We start from the raw sequence: 21,620 nt of genomic DNA on the forward strand, positions 1-21,620 counted from the left end.
GATCTCCTGACCTCGTGATCCGCCCGTCTCAGCCTCCCAAAGTGCTGGGATTACAGGCTTGAGCCACCGCGCCCGGCCCGAGTTAATTCTTAAATTCAAAGAAATAATTTTTCCAAGTATGAGTTATGCAGCCCAGAGTAAATGATGTTGGCATCTTTTCACTTTATTATTCTTATTTTACAGATGAAAAAGCCGAGATACCAAGAGGTTAGCAGCTTGCCAATAAACGGCAGCAGAGCCAAGATTAAAACCCAGGAAGTCACTCCAGAGCCTTTACACTTAACCACCACATTATACTGCACACTCTAAGTGAAAGTTCTGGGCATATAATAATAGATTAGAAAAAAATGTAAAACTTAATTTAAAAATTTTAGAAGATGCAGTTATTTACACTTGTAAAAATTCTACACATGAGCTAAGCTTACCCGGCATATGTCCGTTGATACAAAGATTCCGGATCCAGACTTGCCGCATCCACAATTATCGCTTCATCAAAATTTTTCAGTATTTTAATACTGGCTTTTTTCACACTGGACTACAATAGAAATTGTAAAATTAGAAGTATATGAAACAATCAGTCCTGGGCTTGGAATGTGACAGATTTGTACAAAATTTTCTTCAGTGTTTGAAATAGAAGTAACTTTCACTCAACCTCATCACTATTAAGATGCTTAACAACAATGACTCTGAAATGTAACCTCATACTATAGCTAAAAGAGGAAAGCACAATATTAAAATGTACAGGTCAGGCACAGCGACTGAAGCCTGTAATCCCTAGGTTGAAGTGTGATGGCGCGATCACAACTCACTGCAGCCTCAATCTCCTGGGCTCCAGCACTCCTCCCGTCTGTCTCACAAAGTGCTGGGGTTACAGGTATCAGCTACCATGCAGCCCTCAATATTCATCTTTTACCCAATACAAGGATCCCAGCACTTTTGGAGGCTAAGGTGGGCCAATCACTTCAGGCCAAGAGTTCGAGGCCAGCATGGTCAACATGGTGAAACCCCGTTTCTACTAAAAATACAAAAATTAGTCGGGCATGGTGGTGCATGCCTGTAATCCTAGCTACTCTGGAGGCTGAGACATGAGAATCACTTGAGCCCAGGAGGTGGAGGTCATAGTGAGCCCAGATTGCACCACTGCTCTCTGACCTGGGCAACAGAGGAAGACTTTGTCTTAAAAACTAAAAAATAAAATAAAATAAAATGTGTAATATATGAATTTATAAAACATTCTTAATGACCTAAGTTCCAACAAATGTGCTGTACTCACAGCATTATTCCTCAGTGTGAAAAGCTCTCATCCATACAGAAATATGTATCCTGGGTAGTAAAACCCCATGTTTACAGGGTAAATAGGAATGTTTATTTACAGGGTGTTTGATTCTTGGTGAGGCCATATGACAAAAAGAAGCTAAGGAAACCCTTTCTAAAATGACTAGCTAGCTGAGTACAGCATGTTACCCTCCAGCATTCTACCTCCTACTCCCCACCTCCACAAGAAAAGTCAGAATTGGTATTTTTGTGAAATACAGAGCCATAGGTTGACCTAGAAATTCCACTTCTAAAAATTCAGTAACAGACAGACTCATATTGATGGAAAATGACTTATATACAAGAGTATTCATTGCAGCATTCTTTAAAATAAAAGACATAAACAAGCTTAATGTCCCTGACTAAGTAATAGGTTAAGCAAATAAAATAATTGAACAGACACTTATAGAACTCTCTATAGCGGGGGTGGGAGGGTAGGGAAAGGGGCTCTCATTATGTGTTGAGAAGGAACAATCTCCAAGATACACAGTTAAATAAAAAAGAAAGAGGGACCAGAATAAAGAAGAGGGAATACTTCCCAACTAATTCTATGACGACTGTTACTCAGATACCAAAATCTCACTCTTACTTTCTGATTTCAAAACTTATTACACAGCAATAGTAATCAAGAGAGTATGGTACTGGCATAAAGACAGACCATACAGATGGATGGATGTCTTATCTTTGGAATGGAAGAGAATTAAGAACCCACAAATACACCCTCACATTTATGGTCAATTGATTTGTGATGGAGTATAAATGTTATCTTAAGCGTTCAGATACAAAATCTTCAACAAAATACCAGTAAATAGAATCCAGCAGCATATTGAAAAGATTACACACCATGACCAAGTGAGATTGATCTCAGGCATGCATGGTTGGTTTAACACTGAAAATCAATTAATATTTCACATCAATAGAATACAACCCAAAACCCATATGATCATTTATACTGATACAGGAAGAACATGACAATATTCAACACCGTTTCATGATTAAAAAAAAAAAAAAAACATTAAAAAATTAGGAATGATAGGGAAATTCCTCAACCTGAAAAAAGGCATTTATTGAAAACCCAGACCTAATATCATATTAAATGATGAAACTGAAAGCATTCCCTGTCGGATAGGAAACAACACAAAGATTTTTGCTTTTGCCACTTTTACTCATCATTGTTCTGTAAGTGCTAGCCAGAAATAAACTATCTGTATCCATAAATGACATGATCTTATATAATGAAAATCCTAAAGAATCCACAAGAAAACTATTAGAGCTAACAATCAGATTTAGCAAAGTTGAAGTTGCACTTGCATCAACATGTAAAAATCACTTGTATTTCTTTCTTTTTTTTGAGATGGAGTCTCACTCTGTCACCAAGGCTGGAGTGCAGTGGCACGATCTTGACCCACTGCAAGCTCCACCTCCGGGATTCACACCATTCTCCTGCCTCAGCCTCCTGAGTAGCTGGGACTACAGGTGCCTGCCACCACGCCTGGCTAATTTTTTTTATTTTTAGTAGAGACGGGGTTTCACTGTGTTAGCCAGGATGGTCTGGAACTCCTGACCTCGTGATCCACCCATCTCAGCCTCCCAAAGTGAGCCACCGTGCCCAGCCAAAATCACTTGTATTTCTATGCTCTCTCATAAAACAATCTGAAAATGAAATTAAGAAAACAATTCTATTTATAATGGAATCGAAAATAATTTAAACATAGGAATAAATGACCCAAGGGGGTGAAAGGCTTCTACTCTGAAAACTACAAAATTCTGCTGAAATTAAAGAACACATAAATACATGAAGATACATCTATGTTCACAAATTAGAAGACAATATTGCTAAGATGGCAATATTTCGGCTGGGTGCAGTGGCTCACGCCTGTAATCCCAGCACTTTGGGAGGCCATGGCAGGTGGATCACCTGAATTCAGGAGTTCAAGACCAGCTGGGTGAACATGGTGAAACGCTGTCTTTACCAAAAATACAAAAAAACTAGCCAGGCATGGTGGTGGGTGCCTGTAATCCCAGCTACTCGGGAGGCTGAGGCAGGAAGACACTATTAATAGTGAAAAGACAGGTTGCATGTGGCTGACATCTGTAATCCCAGCACTCTGGGAGGCAGAGGTGGGAGAATCACTTTGAGCCTAGAGTTTGAGACCAGCCTGGGCAACCCAGTAAGATCTGTCTCTACAAACAGAAAAAAATAGCTGGCTGGGAGAGTGCGTATCTATGGCCTTAGCTATTCAGGAGGCTGAAGTGAGAGGATCACTTCGGCCCAGGAGGTCGAGGTGGCAGTGAGCTGTGATTGTGCCACTGTATTCCAGCCTGGGCAACAGAATGAGACCTTATCTCAAAAAACAAACAACAAAACAAAACAAAACAAAAAAAACCCTTTTTTAAAAGGTAGAGGAAAGACAACTCACAGAATGAAGAAAATACCTGGAAATAATATAATTTGATAAGGAACATTTATCTGTAATATATAAAGGACTCCTAAAACTCAATATAAAAAGGCAATCTAATTTAAAAATGGGCAAAGGGCCTGAGCAAGGTGGCTCACGCCTGTAATCCCCACACTTTGGGAGGCCAAGGCAGGAGGATCACTTGAACCCAGGAGTTTGACACCAGCCTGAGCAATATAATGAGAAAATTGGCTGGGCATGGTAGCTCATGCCTGTAATCCCAGCACTTTGGGAAGCCAATGCAGCTGGATCACCTGAGGTCAGGAGTTCGAGACCAGCCTGGCCAACATGGTGAAACCCTGTCTCTAAAAAAAATACAAAAGTTAGCTGGGTGTGGTGGTGGACGCCTGTAATCCCAGCTACTGGGGAGGCTGAGGCAGGAGAATTGCTTGAACCCAGGAGGCAGAGATTGCAGTGATTGAGCCATTGCACTCCAGCCTGGGCAACAAGAGCAAGACTCTGTCCCCCGCCCCAAAGAAAAAGAAAAAAGAAAATTTAGGCCAGGCCCAATGGCTCACGCCTGTAATCCCAGCACTCTGGGAGGCCTAGGCAGGCAGATCACCTGAGGTCAGGAGTTCGTGACCAGCCTGGCTAACACATTGAAACCCCGTCTCTAGTAAAAATAGAAAAATCTGCCAGGCGTGCTGGCAAATACCTGAAATGTTAGCGTAGATTAGCGTTACCTGTTCTTGTCATTTTATAAATAAAACCATACCGTGTATTCTTTTTTTGTACAGCTTTATTGTGCTAATTCACATTCACATCATACATTTCAGTGGTTTTTATATGGTCATGTATACATTTTTTTTTTTTTTGAGATGGAGTCTCTTCTGTTGCCAGGCTGGAGTGCAGTGGCATGATCTCGGCTCACTGCAAACTCCGACCCCCTGGTTCAAGCCATTCTCCTGCCTCAGCCTCCCAAGTAGCTGAGATTACAGGAGTGCGACCACTATACCCAGCTAATTTTTGTATTTTTAGTAGAGACGGGGTTTCACCACGTTGGCCAGGATGGTCTTGATCTCCTGACCTCCTGATCTGCCCACCTCAGTCTCCCAAAGTGCTGGGATTACAGGTGTGAGCCACCGCGCCTGGCCAAAAAAAATTTGCAAATTAGTCAGGCGTGGTGGTGCATGCCTCTAGTCCCAGCTACTCAGGAGGTTGTGGTGGGTGGATTATTTGAGCCCAGAATTTCCAGGCTGCAGTGAGGAGACCCTGTCTCAAAAAAAAAAAAAAAAGAAAAAGAAAAAGAAAAAAAAGGAGACCTAAGAATTCACTCAATTATTTTATTAAAAGTATCCTAAAAAAATAAAAAATAAAAAAAATAAAAAGTATCCTAAATACTTACATACAGAGCTCTTCAGAGGCTATGAATACATTCCATATTACTTGATTTATTAAGAGAAATAGCCACAGATTCAAACAGAATAATGGCCTAAATGAAACAGCATGATACTTTACAATACAGTATATTGTAAGTCACCACAAATGCTTTAATTAGAAGATAGTAAGTAAGCTAATTTTATTTCTCTCTCTCATTTTTTTTTTTTTTCTGAGACACTCTCTCACCCAGACTGGAGTGCAGTGGCGCGATTTCGCCTATTTGCAACCTCTGACTCCTGGGTTCAAGGGATTCTCCTGCCTCAGCCTCCCAAGTAGCTGGGATTACAGGTGCCTGCCACCATGCCCGGCTAATTTTTGTATTTTTAGTAGAGATGGGTTTCACCATGTCGGCCAGGCTGGTCTTGAATTCCTGACCTCATGAGATCTGCCCACTGCAGCCTTCCATAGTGCTGGGATTACAGGCACAAACCACCGCACCCGGCTTTTATTTATCTTTTGTTTCTGCAACTTAAAATTTACAAACAGGATCTGTTACTGGGATGTGAAGGAAAGGATGTGTATGCTTTTCTCCCTAATGGCAGATGCAATCAGTCAATACCTGAGACGCAGAGCTGTCAGAACTCCCCGGGTGAGACTCATCAGGAGGGCCAACAGAGCCAGGAGCAGTCATCGAAACGTTCCCACCCAGAAATTCATCTCCTCGAACCGAATGGATGAGATCATTCAAATATTTATAATAAAGATTGCTGGACAAAAAGCCAGGCAAAAAGACCTGATAGAGAGGAAAAGCATTATTTCAAAGTTGAAATCAAATCCAACTAAAACTATTTTAAATAAATAAACTTTTCGTATAATTTTACTGGTTATAAACGTTAATTATCTATAACAAATGTTTTTCCTTCTTGTTTTACTACAAGTATTATTCCTTTGTACAGTTTACAAATTAAAATTGTAATGCATGAGGCTGGGTGCAGTGGCTCACACCTGTAATCTCAGCACTCTGGGAGGCCATGGCAGACAGATCACTTGAGGCCAGGAATTTAAGAACAGCTTGGCCAACATGATGAAACCCTATCTCTACTAAAAACTATAAAAATTAGCCAGGCATGGTGGTGAGCACCTATAATCACAGGTACTCGGGAGGCTGAGACAGGAGAATTGCTTAAACCCGGGTGGCAGAGGTTGCAGTGAGCCGAGATTGTGCCACTTGCACCCCAGCCTGGATGCCAGTGCGAGACTATGTCTCAAAAAAAAAAAAAAAAAAAAAAATTACAATGCATGTAATTTTGTTGGGTTTTCTCCCCCAAAACATTTGTCATGAAAGTATTACATAAACCTGATATTTACATAAACTCCAGTTTTCTGGTTTATGATAAATATTAAAGTCTTTGTGCATATATTGATTTTACTTTCAAACTGATTTCCTTAAGATAACTCACCAGGCGTGTGATTGCTGAGTTAAATTTTAACTTTGATATATATGGTCAGCTTACCCTTCAAAGGAACATTATCAATTTGAATCACTAGCAATATATCAAAATATCTGTTTCCACATAGGTTTTCTAACACTGGGTTGTATGTTTTTTTTTTTTTCCAAATAATTATTAAATACCTAATTTTACATAGATGTTTTTCTTTACATTTAATAATTATTAATTATACTGAATGAGTTCTCATGTTTATTACTTGTATTTCTAATTCTATAAAGGAAAAGTTTGTAACTGGACATGCAAATAACAAACATGAGAATTTATTCAGTATAATTTGTAAATATTTATGTTCATATTTAATATGCACCTTTTTTGTTTGTTTTTGGTTTTTTGAGATGGAGTTTCGCTCTTGTCGCCAAGGCTGGAATGCAGTGGTGTGATCTCGACTCACTGGAACCTCTGCCTCCCAGGATCAAGTGATTCTCCTGCCTCAGCCTCCCGAGTAGCTGGGATTACAGGTGCCCAAGACCACATCCAGTTAATTTTTGTATTTTTAGTAGAGATGGGGTTTCGCCATGTTGGCCAAGTTGCTCTTGAACTCCTGACCTCAGGTGATCCACCCATCTCAATCTCCCAAAGTGCTGGGATTAGAGGTGCAAGCCACCATGCCCAGCCAATATGTGCCTTTTTTGTAGACTAAGCTCCAGGATGGCAGAAACACATTTCTTTTGTTTACCACCATGACACTTTTTGGTGAATGAATCATTCATGTCTTTTTTCCTACTTAACTACCAGGGTCTTGACAGTGTTCTTAAAATTAGTCTAAGTTCCTTACATACACATATCTAGTAAGAACTACTTTTGCATTTTCTCTCTGCATTTTAATTTTATTACCCTGAAAACTTACATTCTTTGTATCACACAGATCTGAACTTTTCCTTTAAAATCAGAAAAGGTTTAATTTTAATTGTGAAAATATTATTATCATTGGGTAACAGTTGACACTCTATTCTGTTTACTACTAGCTATTTAATGATTTGACTTCTATATGTAATTCTTCAGTATTCCTAAAATTCAGTTTTTGTGTATAGTATTATATAATAGCACTTAATTAAGTTTTTTCACCTGGATACACATGACACATATAAACAACATTAACCTCATGGGCTCTACAATTCCTGGAAAAATCTCCTCTAGTTCATTAGAAGAATAAACCATTCACAAACATCAAAACTTTACTTTTATTTATTTATTATCATTATTTTTGGCCGGGCGCGGTGGCTCAAGCCTGTAATCCCAGCACTTTGGGAGGCCGAGACGGGCGGATCACGAGGTCGGGAGATCGAGACCATCCTGGTTAACACGGTGAAACCCCGTCTCTACTAAAAAATACAAAAAACTAGCCGGGCGAGGTGGCGGGCGCCTGTAGTCCCAGCTACTCAGGAGGCTGAGGCAGGAGAATGGCGTGAACCCGGGAGGCGGAGCTTGCAGTGAGCTGAGATCTGGCCACTGCACTCCAGCCTGGGTGACAGCGCGAGACTCCGTCTCAAAAAAATAAAAAAAATAAAAAAATAAAAATAAAAATAAAAATAAATCATTATTTTTTTGAGATAGAGTTTTGCTCTTGTTGCCCAGGCTGGAGTGCAATGTCGCAATCTCAGCTCACTGCAACCTCCGCCTCCTGGATTCAAGCGATTCTCCCACCTCAGCCTCCTAAGTAGCTGGGATTACAGGCATGCACCACCATGCCCAACTAATTTTGTGTTTTTAGTAGAAATGGGGTTTCTCCATGTTGGTCAGGCTGGTCTCAAACTCCTGACCTCAGGTGATCCACCTGCCTCAGCCTCCCAAAGTGCTGGGATTATAGGCATGAGTCACTGCGCCCGGTCAATAGTTTATTATTAATAAGCTATTAGTAATACCTATTGATCATAATACCGAAAACTAGTATTCCAATCCTGTGACAGATACTGGTGAAATATTTGGATCATTACTAAGCTAACTCTGCCCCATAATGCCTTCTTCAATTTTTGGAGACAGGGTGTTGCTCCGTCACCAAGGCTGGAGTGCAGGGGCATGAACACGGCTCACTGCAGCCTTGAACTCCCAGGCTCAAGCAATCCTTCAGCTTCAGCCTCCTGAGTAGCTGGAACTACAGGTGTGTGCCACTACGCCCAGCTAATTTTTGATAATGCTTTCTAATTATTTAAAAATATGTAATAATAATAGTAATAACAGTAGTTAACATTTTTTGATGCTTACCATGTTATCAGGTACTATGTTAATATGTATTTTTATATACATTACCTTATTTTAATCCTCAAAGTAACTTTGAGGTAAATATGCATATTATCGTCATTTTACAGATAAGGAAAATGGCATTAGAGAATTTCAGTTACTGCCCAGACGTGGTGGCTCATGCCTGTAATCCCAGCACTTTCGGAGGCCAAAGCAGGCAGATCACTTAAGGTCAGGAGTTCGAGAACAGCCTGGCCAACATGGTGAAACCCCGTCTCTACTAAAATACAAAAATTAGCCAGGCGTGGTGGTGCCTGCCTGTAATCCCAGCTACGTGGGAGGATGAGACAGGAGAATTGCTCGAACCTGGGAGGCAGAAGTTGCAGTGTGCCAAGATTGTGCCACTGCACTCCAGCCTGGACAACAGAGTGAGATTCTGTCTCAATCAATCAATCAATCAATCAATCGAATTTCTATTTGCCATTGTGCTAACATCACAGAGTGTACTTATACAAACCGAGATGGTATGGCCTACTATACTCCTTGGCTATATGGTACAACCTATTGCTTTTGGGCTACAAACCTTTATCACATGTTACTATAACAAATACTGCAGGCTACTATTACAGTGGTAAGGATTTGTGTATTTAAACACAAACACAGAAAAGGCACAGTAAAAATACAGTTTAAAAGATAAAAAAAGGTACATCTGTATAAGGCACTTACCATGAATGGAGCTTGCAGGACTGGAAGTTGCTCTGGGGGAGTCAGTGAGTGAGTGGTGAGTGAATGTGAAGGCCTAGCACATTACTATACACTACTGTAGACTTACACTATACACTTAGGCTACACTAAATTTACTTAAAATTTTTTTCTTTAATAATAAATTAGCTTACTGTAACTTTTTAACTCTGTAAGTTTCACCTTTTTTTAACTTTTTAACTCTGTTGTCATAACAGCTTAAAACATAAACATATACAGCTGTACAAAAATATTTTCATTATATCCTTATTTTATAAGCTTTTTTCTATTTTTAATTTTTTTTTCTTTTTAAATTTGTTTGTTAAAAACTAAGACAAACACCCACATTAGCCTAAGCCTACACAGGGTCAGGATCATCATCATCACTTTCCTTCACCTCCACATCTTGTCCTACTGGAAGGTCTTCAGGGGCAGTAACACGCATGGGGCCATCATCTCCTTCGATAACAATGCCTCCTTCTGGAAACCTTGTGAAGGACCTGTCTGAAGCTGTTTTACAGTTAACTTTTTTTTTTTAAATAAGAAGGAGCACTCTAAAATAATGATTAAAATTATAGTACAGTAAATATGAGGCAACAGAGATTTTTCAGTTCCATTAATTTTTTTGGTTTTGTTCTTGTTTATTCTTCATCTTTTTAGTTTTTCTTTTTTCTTTTTTATTCATTAAAATTTGTTTTTTCTAACCTTTGTTATTATTACACTGCCAGCTCTGATCCATTATAATCATACAGGACCATTGTGCATGCAGCCCACTGTTGACTAAAATGTTATGTGGCATGTGACTGTACATACCAGGCCAGACTCAAGGCCTCTGCTCTTAATCACTGTGCTGGACTGCTTCAATTTCCACTGTGCTATTCTGCTTGGTTTTCCCACCTTATATTTTATGAGTTCTACCAATAAAACTTCTTGTAGTTTAATACATTTGAAGTTCTTGGTTACCTTCTCCATGGTTGTCCAGGCCTGACGTAATGGAGTTGTGAAACAGTTGGGGAGTGGCCCACCTTCCCTGCAGATATTGGATTCAATTTCTAATCGTACGACATCATCAAATCCAAGAGGATGTGTGGCTTGGAGGGAGAAGTATCTATGGTAAAAAAGATATCCAAAGTAAAATCAAATTCCATAGCAAGTATAAGCAACTTTTGGCGCCTCCTCCAGAGAATCTTCTACAAGGCTACTTGATTCAGTCTGCAGGCCTAGAACCATAGAGCTATGTGATGACAGTACTGATGCAACCTTTCTTTATTCCCACTTCCCCACAGATAGTTGGGTCAACTTGCTACCTTTCTATCTGTCTGCCAACCATCCTTAGTTCTTGACGGTGAACTCTACTGTTGTTTAAAAGCTGTAAGGAGCAGACTACAACTGAGGCAAAGAAACTAACAGTCACATATTTATGGGTACCTATTCTCTGTTCAGGACTTGATAGACAGAAATGAATTTATAGGAAAGGAAGACATGGTCATTTCCCCTAAAAAGCAAGCTGAGAACTTGTATGCACAGAATAAAATAAGAACACATCATCATAACTATACGGCATCAGCAGTAAACATGTACAAATTCAAAACAAAATGGCACTGAGGGTGAGCTGGATGGATATGATCTATTTGGATAGAACAGGACTTACTGATGACTCAGTGTGGAAAGGAAAGGGAGTAACTAATATTGGGAACACAAAGATTTCTACCTTGATAGGGTATAATGCAGCTAATGTTTTGGTAAGCTGATTATGAAACGAATACCAAAAAAAGCATTAAATGCGAGGAAAAAAAAAAGTTCTCTTCCAAGCACTCTAATGGCTTCTATCTCCTATCTCCTGACAGAAATACAAAGGCTGATAAGGCATGACTATGATGATGCATATATATGATACAAAAACAAGTATGCCGGGCACAGTGGCTCACACCTGTAATCCCAGCACTTTGGGAGGCCAAGGTGGGTGGATCATTTGAGGTCAGGTGTTCAAGACCGGCCTGGCCAACATGGTGAAACCTGTCTCTACTAAAAATACAAAAATTAGCTGGGCATGGTGGCCCGCACCTGTAATCCCAGCACTTTGGGAGGCTGAGGCAGGAGAATCGCTTGAACCCAGGAGGCGGAGGTTGCAGTGAGTTGAGATCGTGTCACTGCACTCCAGCCTGGGTGACACAGCAAGACTCCATCTCAAAAAATAAAAAAGAAAAAAAAAGAAAACTCTCCTTTTAAATCAGCATTTTTGTAACAAAATGTGAATCTCCTATGTTGTACTGAATAAGTTGGTCAATACTCCTCCACGACTTGAATGTTCAGGCATTTTACACCAAATTTCTAAATGTAAACCCTTCTTATCTCAATATCTATATAGCAATGTTTCTTATCTAGTATCGTCTACAAACATATTTATCTTTTTTTTTTTTTTTTGAGACGGAGTCTCACTCTGTCCCCCTTGCTGGAGTGCAGTGGCCGGATCTCAGCTCACTGCAAGCTCCGCCTCCCGGGTTCAGGCCATTCTCCTGCCTCAGCCTCCTGAGTAGCTGGGACTACAGGCGCCCGCCACCTCGCCCGGCTAGTTTTTTTGTATTTTTTAGTAGAGACGGGGTTTCACTGTGTTAGCCAGGATGGTCTCGATCTCCTGACCTCGTGATCCACCCGTCTCGGCCTCCCAAAGTGCTGGGATTACAGGCTTGAGCCACCGCGCCCGGCCAAACATATTTATCAAAATAAACACTGGACAGAACATTAAGAACTGCATTCCAGTCCAAGTGCTGCCACTAACTTGTTCTGTGACTCTGAGAAAATCATTACCTCTCTGGGCCTTATTTTCCTTACTTGCAAAATAGGAAAATCAGACTACATCCCTAATCTGGCTATTTATCAGAATTATCTGGTATGTTTTCTAAAAATAAAGATTCCTGGTCACACCTCAAACCTGTGGAATCAGAATTTCTGAGACTGGGTGGGTGGGGGACTGGAAACTTTTTTTTTTTTTTGAGATGGAGTCTCCCTCTGTCACCCAGGCTCCAGTGCAGTGGCACGATGTCAGCTCATTGCAACCTCTGCCTCCTGGATTCAAGCAATTCTCCTGCCTCAGCCTCCCTAGTAGCTGGGATTACAGGCACCCGTCAAAATGCCCAGCTAATTTTGGTAGTTTTCAGTAGAGACAGGTTTCACTATGTTGGCCAGGTGGGTCTTGAACTCCTGACCTCAAGTGATCTGCCTGCCTTGGCCTTCCAAAATGCTGCGATTACAGGTGTGAGCCACCATGCCCAGATTGAAAACTTAAATTTTTTTTTTTTTTTCTGAGACAGAGTCTCGCTCTGTCAGCTAGGCTGGAGTGCAGTGGCATGATCTCGGCTCACTGCAACCTCCGCCTCCCGGGCTCAAGCAATTCTCCTGCCTCAGCCTCCCGAGTACCTGGGATTACAGGTGTGTGCCACCATGCCTGGCTAATTCTTGTGTTTTTAGTAGAGATGGGCTTTTACCATGTTGGCCAGGCTGGTCTTGAATGCCTGTCCTCAGGTAATCTGCCCGCTTCGGCCTCCCAAAGTGCTGGTATTACAGGCAGGAGTCACCACACCCGGCCTGAAAACCTATTTTTAACGAGCTCTCAGGTGATTCCTATGCAGACAGCCCAGCAAGAGCCTGCAGACCAGTGTTCAAGAACCATTGGCCTAGATGCTATTGGCTGTCTTCAAACCCTAACATTTATGGACTTTTCTCTATCCCCAAGTTACCCCTTTACCATTTGCTTAAGGATACAAATAACAAATAACTTTTTTTTTTTTTTTTTTTGAGAAAGGGTCTCACTCTGCTGCCCTGCACAGGGTGGAGTACAGTGGATCACAGCTCACTGCAGCGTTGACCTCCCAAGGCTCAGGTGATGCTCCTGCCTCAGGCTCCTAAGTAGCTAGGACAAAAGGCGCACGCCACCACGCTCAGCTAATTTTTGTATTTTTAGTAAAGGCGGGGTTTTGCCATGTTGCCCAGGCTGGTCTCAAATTCCTGGGCTCAAGCAATTCATCCGCTTCTGCCTCTCAAAGTGTTGGGATTACAGGTGTGAGCCACCGTGCCCAACCACAAATTATTTTTTTTACAGAGTAAGAAAAGTTAAATGAAAAGAATACCATACGTTACAGAGCTGGCCACAAGCTCATCACTTGCCTGATCAGATATTTTCAATTTTGTTCACTGTATGATTTTTCTATCCTCTCATTTTCAGTGAAAACTAATAAAAAAACTAATTCATTTAATAACGTGGCAAGGCAGATTTATACAGAAAGTATACTATACCCATAAAGAGGCATTCAAGGTCCCTTACAATCTATTCCAATTAGTACCAGCATCCTCACATGTATTCCCCAACCCTTTGATTATCTCAACTCAAGTTTCTTGAAAGTGCCACCTTCCGCCAAGTCTCCATGGCTTCTGTGCCAATGCCTTTGCCTAGAATGTTGTTTCCTGCCTTCTCTGGGTAGCAAAATTCAATTCATTCTTTAGGATCCAAACAAAATCTCTCTTCTGGGAAACACTGCTTGAACACTACCACTGCCATCCTGTTTGCCCCACACACACCTCCCCTTTCCCAGCAGAAACTTTTGTTCTAAGAACCCCCAAAGCTTTACAAACACCATACAAAAAGTAGCTTTTATGCTGCCTCCTGTGAACTCCTTGACAACAGAGACTGAGTTTTTGCATCTTTATTTCCACAAAACATATCACATGCTCAATAAGTATCTGCTGAATGCATCTATCAATATAACTCACTTGTCATATAAAATCATGGCATCATTCTGTGCCTCCTGTCCATCGTATTGGCCCTTTTTGGCAGCAAGCTGAGACTGGAAGTTATCTGCTGCCAACCAGAATTGTAAGATATTCACTGCATCCTCTTTTTCCATGTACTAGGAAGAAATAATACACAAGGGAAAATAAGACTATAAACAGATTTCTCTCACCATCTCTAATCTATAAGCTCAAATATTAAAATACAGGTCATAAGCAAAAAACAAAAAGATCGACTTCTTCAGTTAACACCTGTCAGCAAGTTACAGTCATTTGAGATTAAAAAGTTTTAAAGTATTTAGAGGAAAAAAAAAATTAACAAGAAACAAACACTACACAACTGGATGCAAACTTTTAGTGAACTAGAGTAAAAATTATACTAAATTGGATTTGTGGTTCCTTACCAGCAAACATATAAAGAGTAAACTAACCAAATATTTTGTATCTGATCATTTCCACCATTCCATGAGGACATATTAGCCTAAACAAATTGTTGGTTTAAACTTATAGCAAAGAAAGGCAGTGGAAAAACAGATCAACTGAGTACCTGTATTCTTGCAAAGAGGCAGAATCAAGTGTCTAAATTACTGCTTTGTGAGACCAGGAATCCTCTTTCTGCTTTCTGACAAAATAATTTCACTTGTTGAAGCCTAACAAAGAGCATTATACTAAACTGTATGCCTCAAAAAGATTAATACACTCATTGTCTGTTGCAAATGCTTCTTCACTGGGCAATCCTATCAACTGGCTAAAGTAAACATGATGAGCATAAGAAAAAATTTACTACTTTTCTTTTTCTCTTCTGAAGTCTGGTCTGCAATTTATGCCCTGGAAGTTTCAAATTCTGTGGTTTTAAAATAGCTCCAAACAATTAAAAACATGCACTCTCTGGCATGCAGTAGCTTAATCAGGTTTTTCAAAATTAGAGTTATTTAACACATTGAGTTTTCATGTTCTCTCTAATATGTTATTAAATTACTCTTGCTATCAGAAACAACTTGAAACAACGATAAATCTTTTTGGAAATGACTTGGCTCTTCTGGGTTATTTCCTATAGACAGGGCCCCAGCATTGATAGTTAGAGGCTGGAATGCTCGAACAGAGTGTGAAAGGAAATGCAGACTTTACCTCAGAGAAATAAAAGAGGGCTGACTCACAGAAGAGAATGTCAGCCAGGTAAACAGTTCCACTGGTCAGCACTTCAATCTGGTATTTACAGAAATGGTGACTTCGCAGAAACTCACTAAAGTGCCTGCACATGGACAAAAGGGAAAATTTGAGGGAACGACCAAGGAAAGAGTTTAAGTGGGAAAAATATACTCTTTCCATACTGTCCCCATTGTATCTTAAAGGCCTAGGTCAACACTATCTCACTCCCCACGGTGTCATTCCTGATTCCTTTACCTGTATGTAATCTCTCCCACCTTTTTATGACTTTGTAGTTCTCCCCTGACATTTAACACATGCCACTTCATATTACAGTAACCAAAGAACATGCCCTATGTCTTTTATTAGGTTGTAACTTCCTTCAAGACTGGTACTATGCCTAACCATGTCTTACACAGAGCACTCTTTTGATAAATGTTAAGTGAAAGAATGAATAGATTTTTTTTTAAGGGCACACAGCAGTAATAAATCTAAAAAACCTCTGGAGCCATTTCAACAAATCTATGTGGATTTAGTTATATAGCATCGATTTAGCTTAAAGCCTAACAAATTAGGAGAGCCATCTGAAGACAGGCATTATTTCAATAAATAAACCAATTCTAACAGTCATAATCACTACGGCCTCAATCACTCCCCAAATGATTTCATAACTGAAAACAAATTATTTTAACTTAGGAAATACTAACATTGAAAATGAAAATTAAAATTTTAAGAGTTCACATAATTTATATTTAAAAGAAACTATTAATCAAGATAGAGTATGCCTTATATGTTCCTGTAAATATCCAAAATATTTAAATCCTCAAAAATACTTCGTTTTTAGCTAAGTGAAGCCCATTCCTAACAATGAACCCAAATTCCCTAGGATGCACAATGTGAAAATATGAACTAACTTACTCTTGCTCCATTGCACTAAAGACTATGGACTGTGCCAAAACGAAACAGTTGGGATCCACCTGTCCATCTTCTCCACAAATCTTTGCTGTAAAAGAAGTCGTAAATAATTAAATTGCCACTAAATTCAAACTATACACACTTGTGAATCAACTTGGGAGTTAACAGCATAGGCATGTAAATTAAGAGGTTTTAAATAGAACTAATAGAAAATACAGGTAACACTTGACCTTGATGTAGAAAGTCTTTTGAAGTACATATGCAAAAGCAGAGATCAAAAGATTTAACAACATAAAATTATTTCCTAGACATTGAAACACTCCAAAAACAAAATACAAAGGCAAACAAACAGAAAAAAGATTTGCAGCATGCATGACAGTTAAAAGATTACTATCATTAAAATACCAAGAGCTCTTATAAACTACTAAGAAATGTCCCAAAAGAAAAATGAGCAAAGGACACGACAACCCACAAAGGAACAAACATAAAATGATCAACGTGAAAAGATACACATACTCACTAGTAATCAGATCAGAATAAGGAGGCACTGCACCTTTTGTCTAGTAAACTGGTACAACATTGTTTTTAATAATATGCATACTTGAGCAAGGGCACAGGAAAACTGACACTAGTGTTAGTGGGGATATAAACACCTTTTTCTGAAGGCAATTTGGCAGTTTCTAGCATAGCTTTAAAAACGAACATACCCTTTCAATGAGCAATTCTATTTCTAGGATTGTAGCTTAAAAAATTATGTATTTGTGAAGTCATCTGTAAAAAAGTTTATCAAAATGTTATTGGTAGAAATTTTAAAACATGAAATGTGCTAAAATAAGGAACTGCCTAAATAAACTGCAGCAAAACAATAAGCTGTTTGGCTAACTGTTAAACATGGCTGGAAAAACCATATAACATGATGCCTAGTCTCACTTTGTGTTCATGACTTTAGTGGGACCTTCATGAAACCCAGGGATCATACTAGTGTCATGGTCTGTTCACATTCACTTTCCTAGACAATACAAATCTGTGATATTGTGAAATATGTTATTTACTCTTTGCCCAGTTTTTTTTTTCTCCCCCTTTTCTTCTGAGACAAGCTGGAGTCAGTGGCACGATCATGGCTCACTGCTGCCTTGAACTCCCGGGCTCAGTGATCCTCAGCCTTCTGAGTAGCTGGGACTACAGACAAGAGCTACCACGCCTGGCCAATTTTTAAGTATTTTGTAAGGGGGTCTCACTATGTTGACCAGGCTGGTTTTGATCTCATGGCCTCAAATGATCCCCCTACCTCAGCCTCCCAAAGTGCTGGGATTACAGGCCTGAGCCATTGCAACTGGCCTTTTTAGCCAGTTTCTTAGCATACAGCTCCTAAAATTCATGAAATCTCTGGATTCTTTTGAATGCTAATGAGATGACTAATGGCAGGTGGCCTCTAAAGAGCTTTAGGATGAGGGCTAATCACCAGAAAGACCAAGGCAGAATTACAGGGTTGGGACTTTCAGCCCTACCCACCAACCTCCCAGAAGGAGGGGACTGAAGGTTGAGCTGATCACCAATAGCCAACGATCAATTATGCCTATATAATGAAGTTTCCACAAAAAAACCAAAAGGACAGAATGGGGAGGGGGGCTTCTGAATAGCTAAATCTGTAGAGGTTCTTGGAGGGTGGTATGACCTGGAGAGGGCATGGAAGCTGTGCCCCCTCTCCCATACCTTGCCCATGCATCTCTTCCATCTGCCTGTTCAATCTGTATCCTTTGTAATATCCTTTATAATAAACGGGTAAATATAAGTGAAGCATTTCCCTGAGTTCTGACAGCTGCTCTAGCAAATTTATTGAACCCAAGGAGGGGACTGTGGGAACTCCAATTTATAGAAGGCCGGTCAGAAGCACAGGCCACAACTTGGGCTTCAGACTGGCATCTGAAGTGGGGGCAGTCTTGTGGGACAGAGTCCTCAATCTGTGGGATCTGATGCTATCTCCAGGTAGATCGTGTGAGAACTGAACTGACTTAGAGGACACCCAGTTGGAGGGGTCACTGGAGAATCATCTGCAGAATTGATAGTTGACGGGGAAAACCCCCACACAAGTAGGGTCATGGAAAGGTTCTGTTTTGTGAGAGTTCAGGAGTTTTGTTTTGTTTTGTTTTTCTACAGTACATCTCCTTTCTCAAATATTCAACACCTCTTTCTCCTGTTCTCTTTGCTGAGAACTTTGCTTCCTGCTTCAGTGAGAATATAGAAGCAATCAGAAAATTATTTCCATCATCTCTCACATCTTTCAACTCACCTGCATCTCTACCCATGTACTGCATTCTTTCCTGTGACTCCAGATAAACTGTCTTGCTCCCATCTAAGTAATATTTTATGTGAGCACTAGAATTCATCCCTTTTGCCTCCAGACTTCTTTCCTGTAACAACTGTCCCCTCTCCTACATCAACTTCTCCTTCACTACTGCCTCATTCCTATCAGCTGTGTGGACTGCATGTTATACATGTATACCTGTTCGTATGCTGTAACACACCTTACATGCTTATAATACATCTTACCTTAAAAACAAAATTAAAAACCATTGCCCCCCTCCCCGCCTTTTTTTTTGAGACAGGGTCTGGCTCTGTCACCCAGGCTGAAGTGCAGTGGCATGATCTTGGCTCACTGCAGCCATGACCTCCTGGGGCTCAAGTGATCCTGCCACCTCAGCCTTCCTAATAGCTGAGACTACAGGTATGCACCACCATGCCTGAAAAATTTTTGTAGTATTATTATTTTTTTGGTAGAGATGGGGTTTCACTATGTTGCCCAGGCTAGTCTCAAACTCCTGGGCTCAAGTGATTCAACCTCCCTGGCCTGCCAAAGTGCTGAAATTACAGGTGTGCACCACTGCCCCCAATGCACACTTGATTAACATCACCTTCCAGCTCAACTTTAGAGGAACATGCCACATAACAGTTGTCAATACTCGCTGGTTCCACTCCTCCTATTCTCTCTTAAGACTCCTCCAATTAAGTTTCGTCTAAAATGGCCCACTGTAATCAAGATAACTAGTGTACGATGGGTTGTCAAATCCATTCAATTCCAGTATTCGTCTTACTTATCTCAGCTTCATTTCCTCCCAGAAACATTTTTCTTACTTGGCTTCCTGAAGAAAACTACTTCTTGATATACCATTGTCATAAGAGGGCCTAAGTGTCCTTTGCTAGTTCTTCTCCATCTGACAGAATGCCAGGGCTCAGTCCTTAGACCTCATCTTCCCTCATTACACTTACTCCCATGGTAATGTTATCTAGTATTGCAGCTCTAAATCCATCTATATGCTAATGACTTCCAAACACGTGTCTCCAACCCGGGCCACTGCCATAAAATCCTAATGTAGGTGTCCAATTACCTACTTGACATTCACCATTTGGATGTCTAAAACCAAACTCCTGATTTTCCTCATAAGCCATTACTCCTACAGTCTTTTCATCTTATAAATGACAACCCTACAATTCCAGGTATTCAGTTTTTTAAAAAATGGAGTCATGCAGTCAGGTGGGGTGGCTCATGCCTGTAACCTCAGCACTTTGGGAGGCCAAGGTGGGTGGATTACGAGGTCAGGAGATGGAGACCATCCTGGCCAACACGGTGAAACTCCGTTTCTACTAAAATACAAAAAAAAAAAAAAAATTAGCTGGGGGTGGTGGCAAGAGCCTGTAGTCCCAGCTACTTGGGAGGCTGAGGCAGGGGAATCGCTTAAACAAACAAAAAAAATGCAGTCATGCTTTATTCCTTTTTTTCCCTCTCATACTACTCACTTCCAAACCATTAGCAAATTCTGTCAGCTGTACCTTCAAAGTTTTTTAAAATTCTACCACTTTAAAGATTTGTGGAAGATGAAGGAGGTAGTGGAAGTATAGCTTCTGGATCACTCTAAATCCTCACATAAAAACAGTAATTAGAAAGCAAAGCCAAAAACCCAAGGATAACATTTTAAAAAAGACTATGCAAGTTGGATACACAGTAAGTGCTGAAGTGAAGGCTCCTTTGAATAAAACTCACTTGAAGGACAGCTATATTCAAATAGTACAACTGCAGCAAGAGGAGACAAATAATTTGGACAGGATTAAGAATGAGGCTCAAGGAGGAAAAATGACTTGCCTAAAGCCATACAGGTAATTAACATCCTAAAATATATAATGATAGACACTGGGATAGAGGTTTTCTCAAATCCCTTGATCACAAAATGTTACCAACTTGATCCTTAAGCAGACTTTTCCTTCATGGGATTACATCATCATTAATCTGATTAAGCTTAAGTAAAAGAAAGAGAGTCGCAGTGTGGTTTCATTTTTAAGTGTTTTATTTGACTTGAAACTCTTTCCTTTTCATCCTCACACCAGTGAGGCTATTAACTGGTACAGACTCCCCTCAAAAAAGTCACTAGCCAACCAATTCTTCAAACAGGCAAACTCTAATCAGTCAGAACATCCCTGTTGTATTACTAGGAAAAGCTGGTCTAGCGACAATGGTAGCAGCAAATTCTCACATAAAAACAGAGCAACAACACAGAAAAACTCAAATCTCATGACAACATCTGTCAGCAAAACTCAGTGAAACACCACCCCTTAAATACAAGCAGATAGGGATAAGCCACCAACAGCCACCAGGCCTATGTTACAGCTGTTATAGGTATCTGTCTGGGAGAAAGAAAAGGAAAATGGAGGCAACATGAGATGGACCCCACAATAGCTAACTGGAAAGTACAGTGGGCCAATTTAAGAAACACAGCTGAGACTAACAGGGGTCTTGCTGTCTCCAGTAGTGAGTGAGTGCAAAGTACCCACAGTAAGATTAAAGAAGCCCCACATTGGGACAGACCTGCTAGAAGTGCAAGAACAAGTTTTATTACATAAATCACAAATACTAACTTTTTTGAAAAATAAAAATACATAATATTAGGACTTATGAGAATGTAATATTTATTGAACGAATAAATAAACCTCTTTTATCTGTGAATATATGTTCACCTAAGGTCTTCCTGATAAAACACAGTAAAAGCTTTCAAACTATTTTGCTATAACTTATACAGAAATATATTTGTTGAATCAGCATACACATACATACATGTATATATAATGAAAACATTTTTCTGAAATGATGTTTGTCCTTACTACTCTGAGACACTTTGATTTTTTTATTCTAGTGTGTATATACACATATATACACACTAACATATATATATACTAACATATATATACACTAACATATCTA

General features: G+C 40.0%; 1 protein-coding gene across 4 annotated transcripts in view; it reads right to left on the reverse strand.

Annotated features, from left to right (window-relative positions):
* The window catches only part of AKAP10 (A-kinase anchoring protein 10), an 81,028-nt gene that overhangs the window by 21,432 nt on the left and 37,976 nt on the right, over positions 1-21,620 (reverse strand). For all 4 annotated transcript variants that reach the window (XM_077970530.1, XM_077970532.1, XM_077970531.1 and 1 more), the window contains exons 6-11: positions 16,373-16,457; positions 15,437-15,560; positions 14,291-14,427; positions 10,487-10,631; positions 5,713-5,886; positions 426-535 (exon numbers count right to left, since the gene is read on the reverse strand). In XM_077970530.1, the coding sequence (XP_077826656.1) occupies positions 426-535; positions 5,713-5,886; positions 10,487-10,631; positions 14,291-14,427; positions 15,437-15,560; positions 16,373-16,457 (775 nt within the window). The remainder of the gene's footprint in view (positions 1-425; positions 536-5,712; positions 5,887-10,486; positions 10,632-14,290; positions 14,428-15,436; positions 15,561-16,372; positions 16,458-21,620) is intronic.

The sequence above is a fragment of the Macaca mulatta genome, chromosome 16 (genome assembly GCF_049350105.2).
Source record: "Macaca mulatta isolate MMU2019108-1 chromosome 16, T2T-MMU8v2.0, whole genome shotgun sequence".
In the NCBI taxonomy this organism is placed as follows: Eukaryota; Metazoa; Chordata; class Mammalia; order Primates; family Cercopithecidae; genus Macaca; species Macaca mulatta.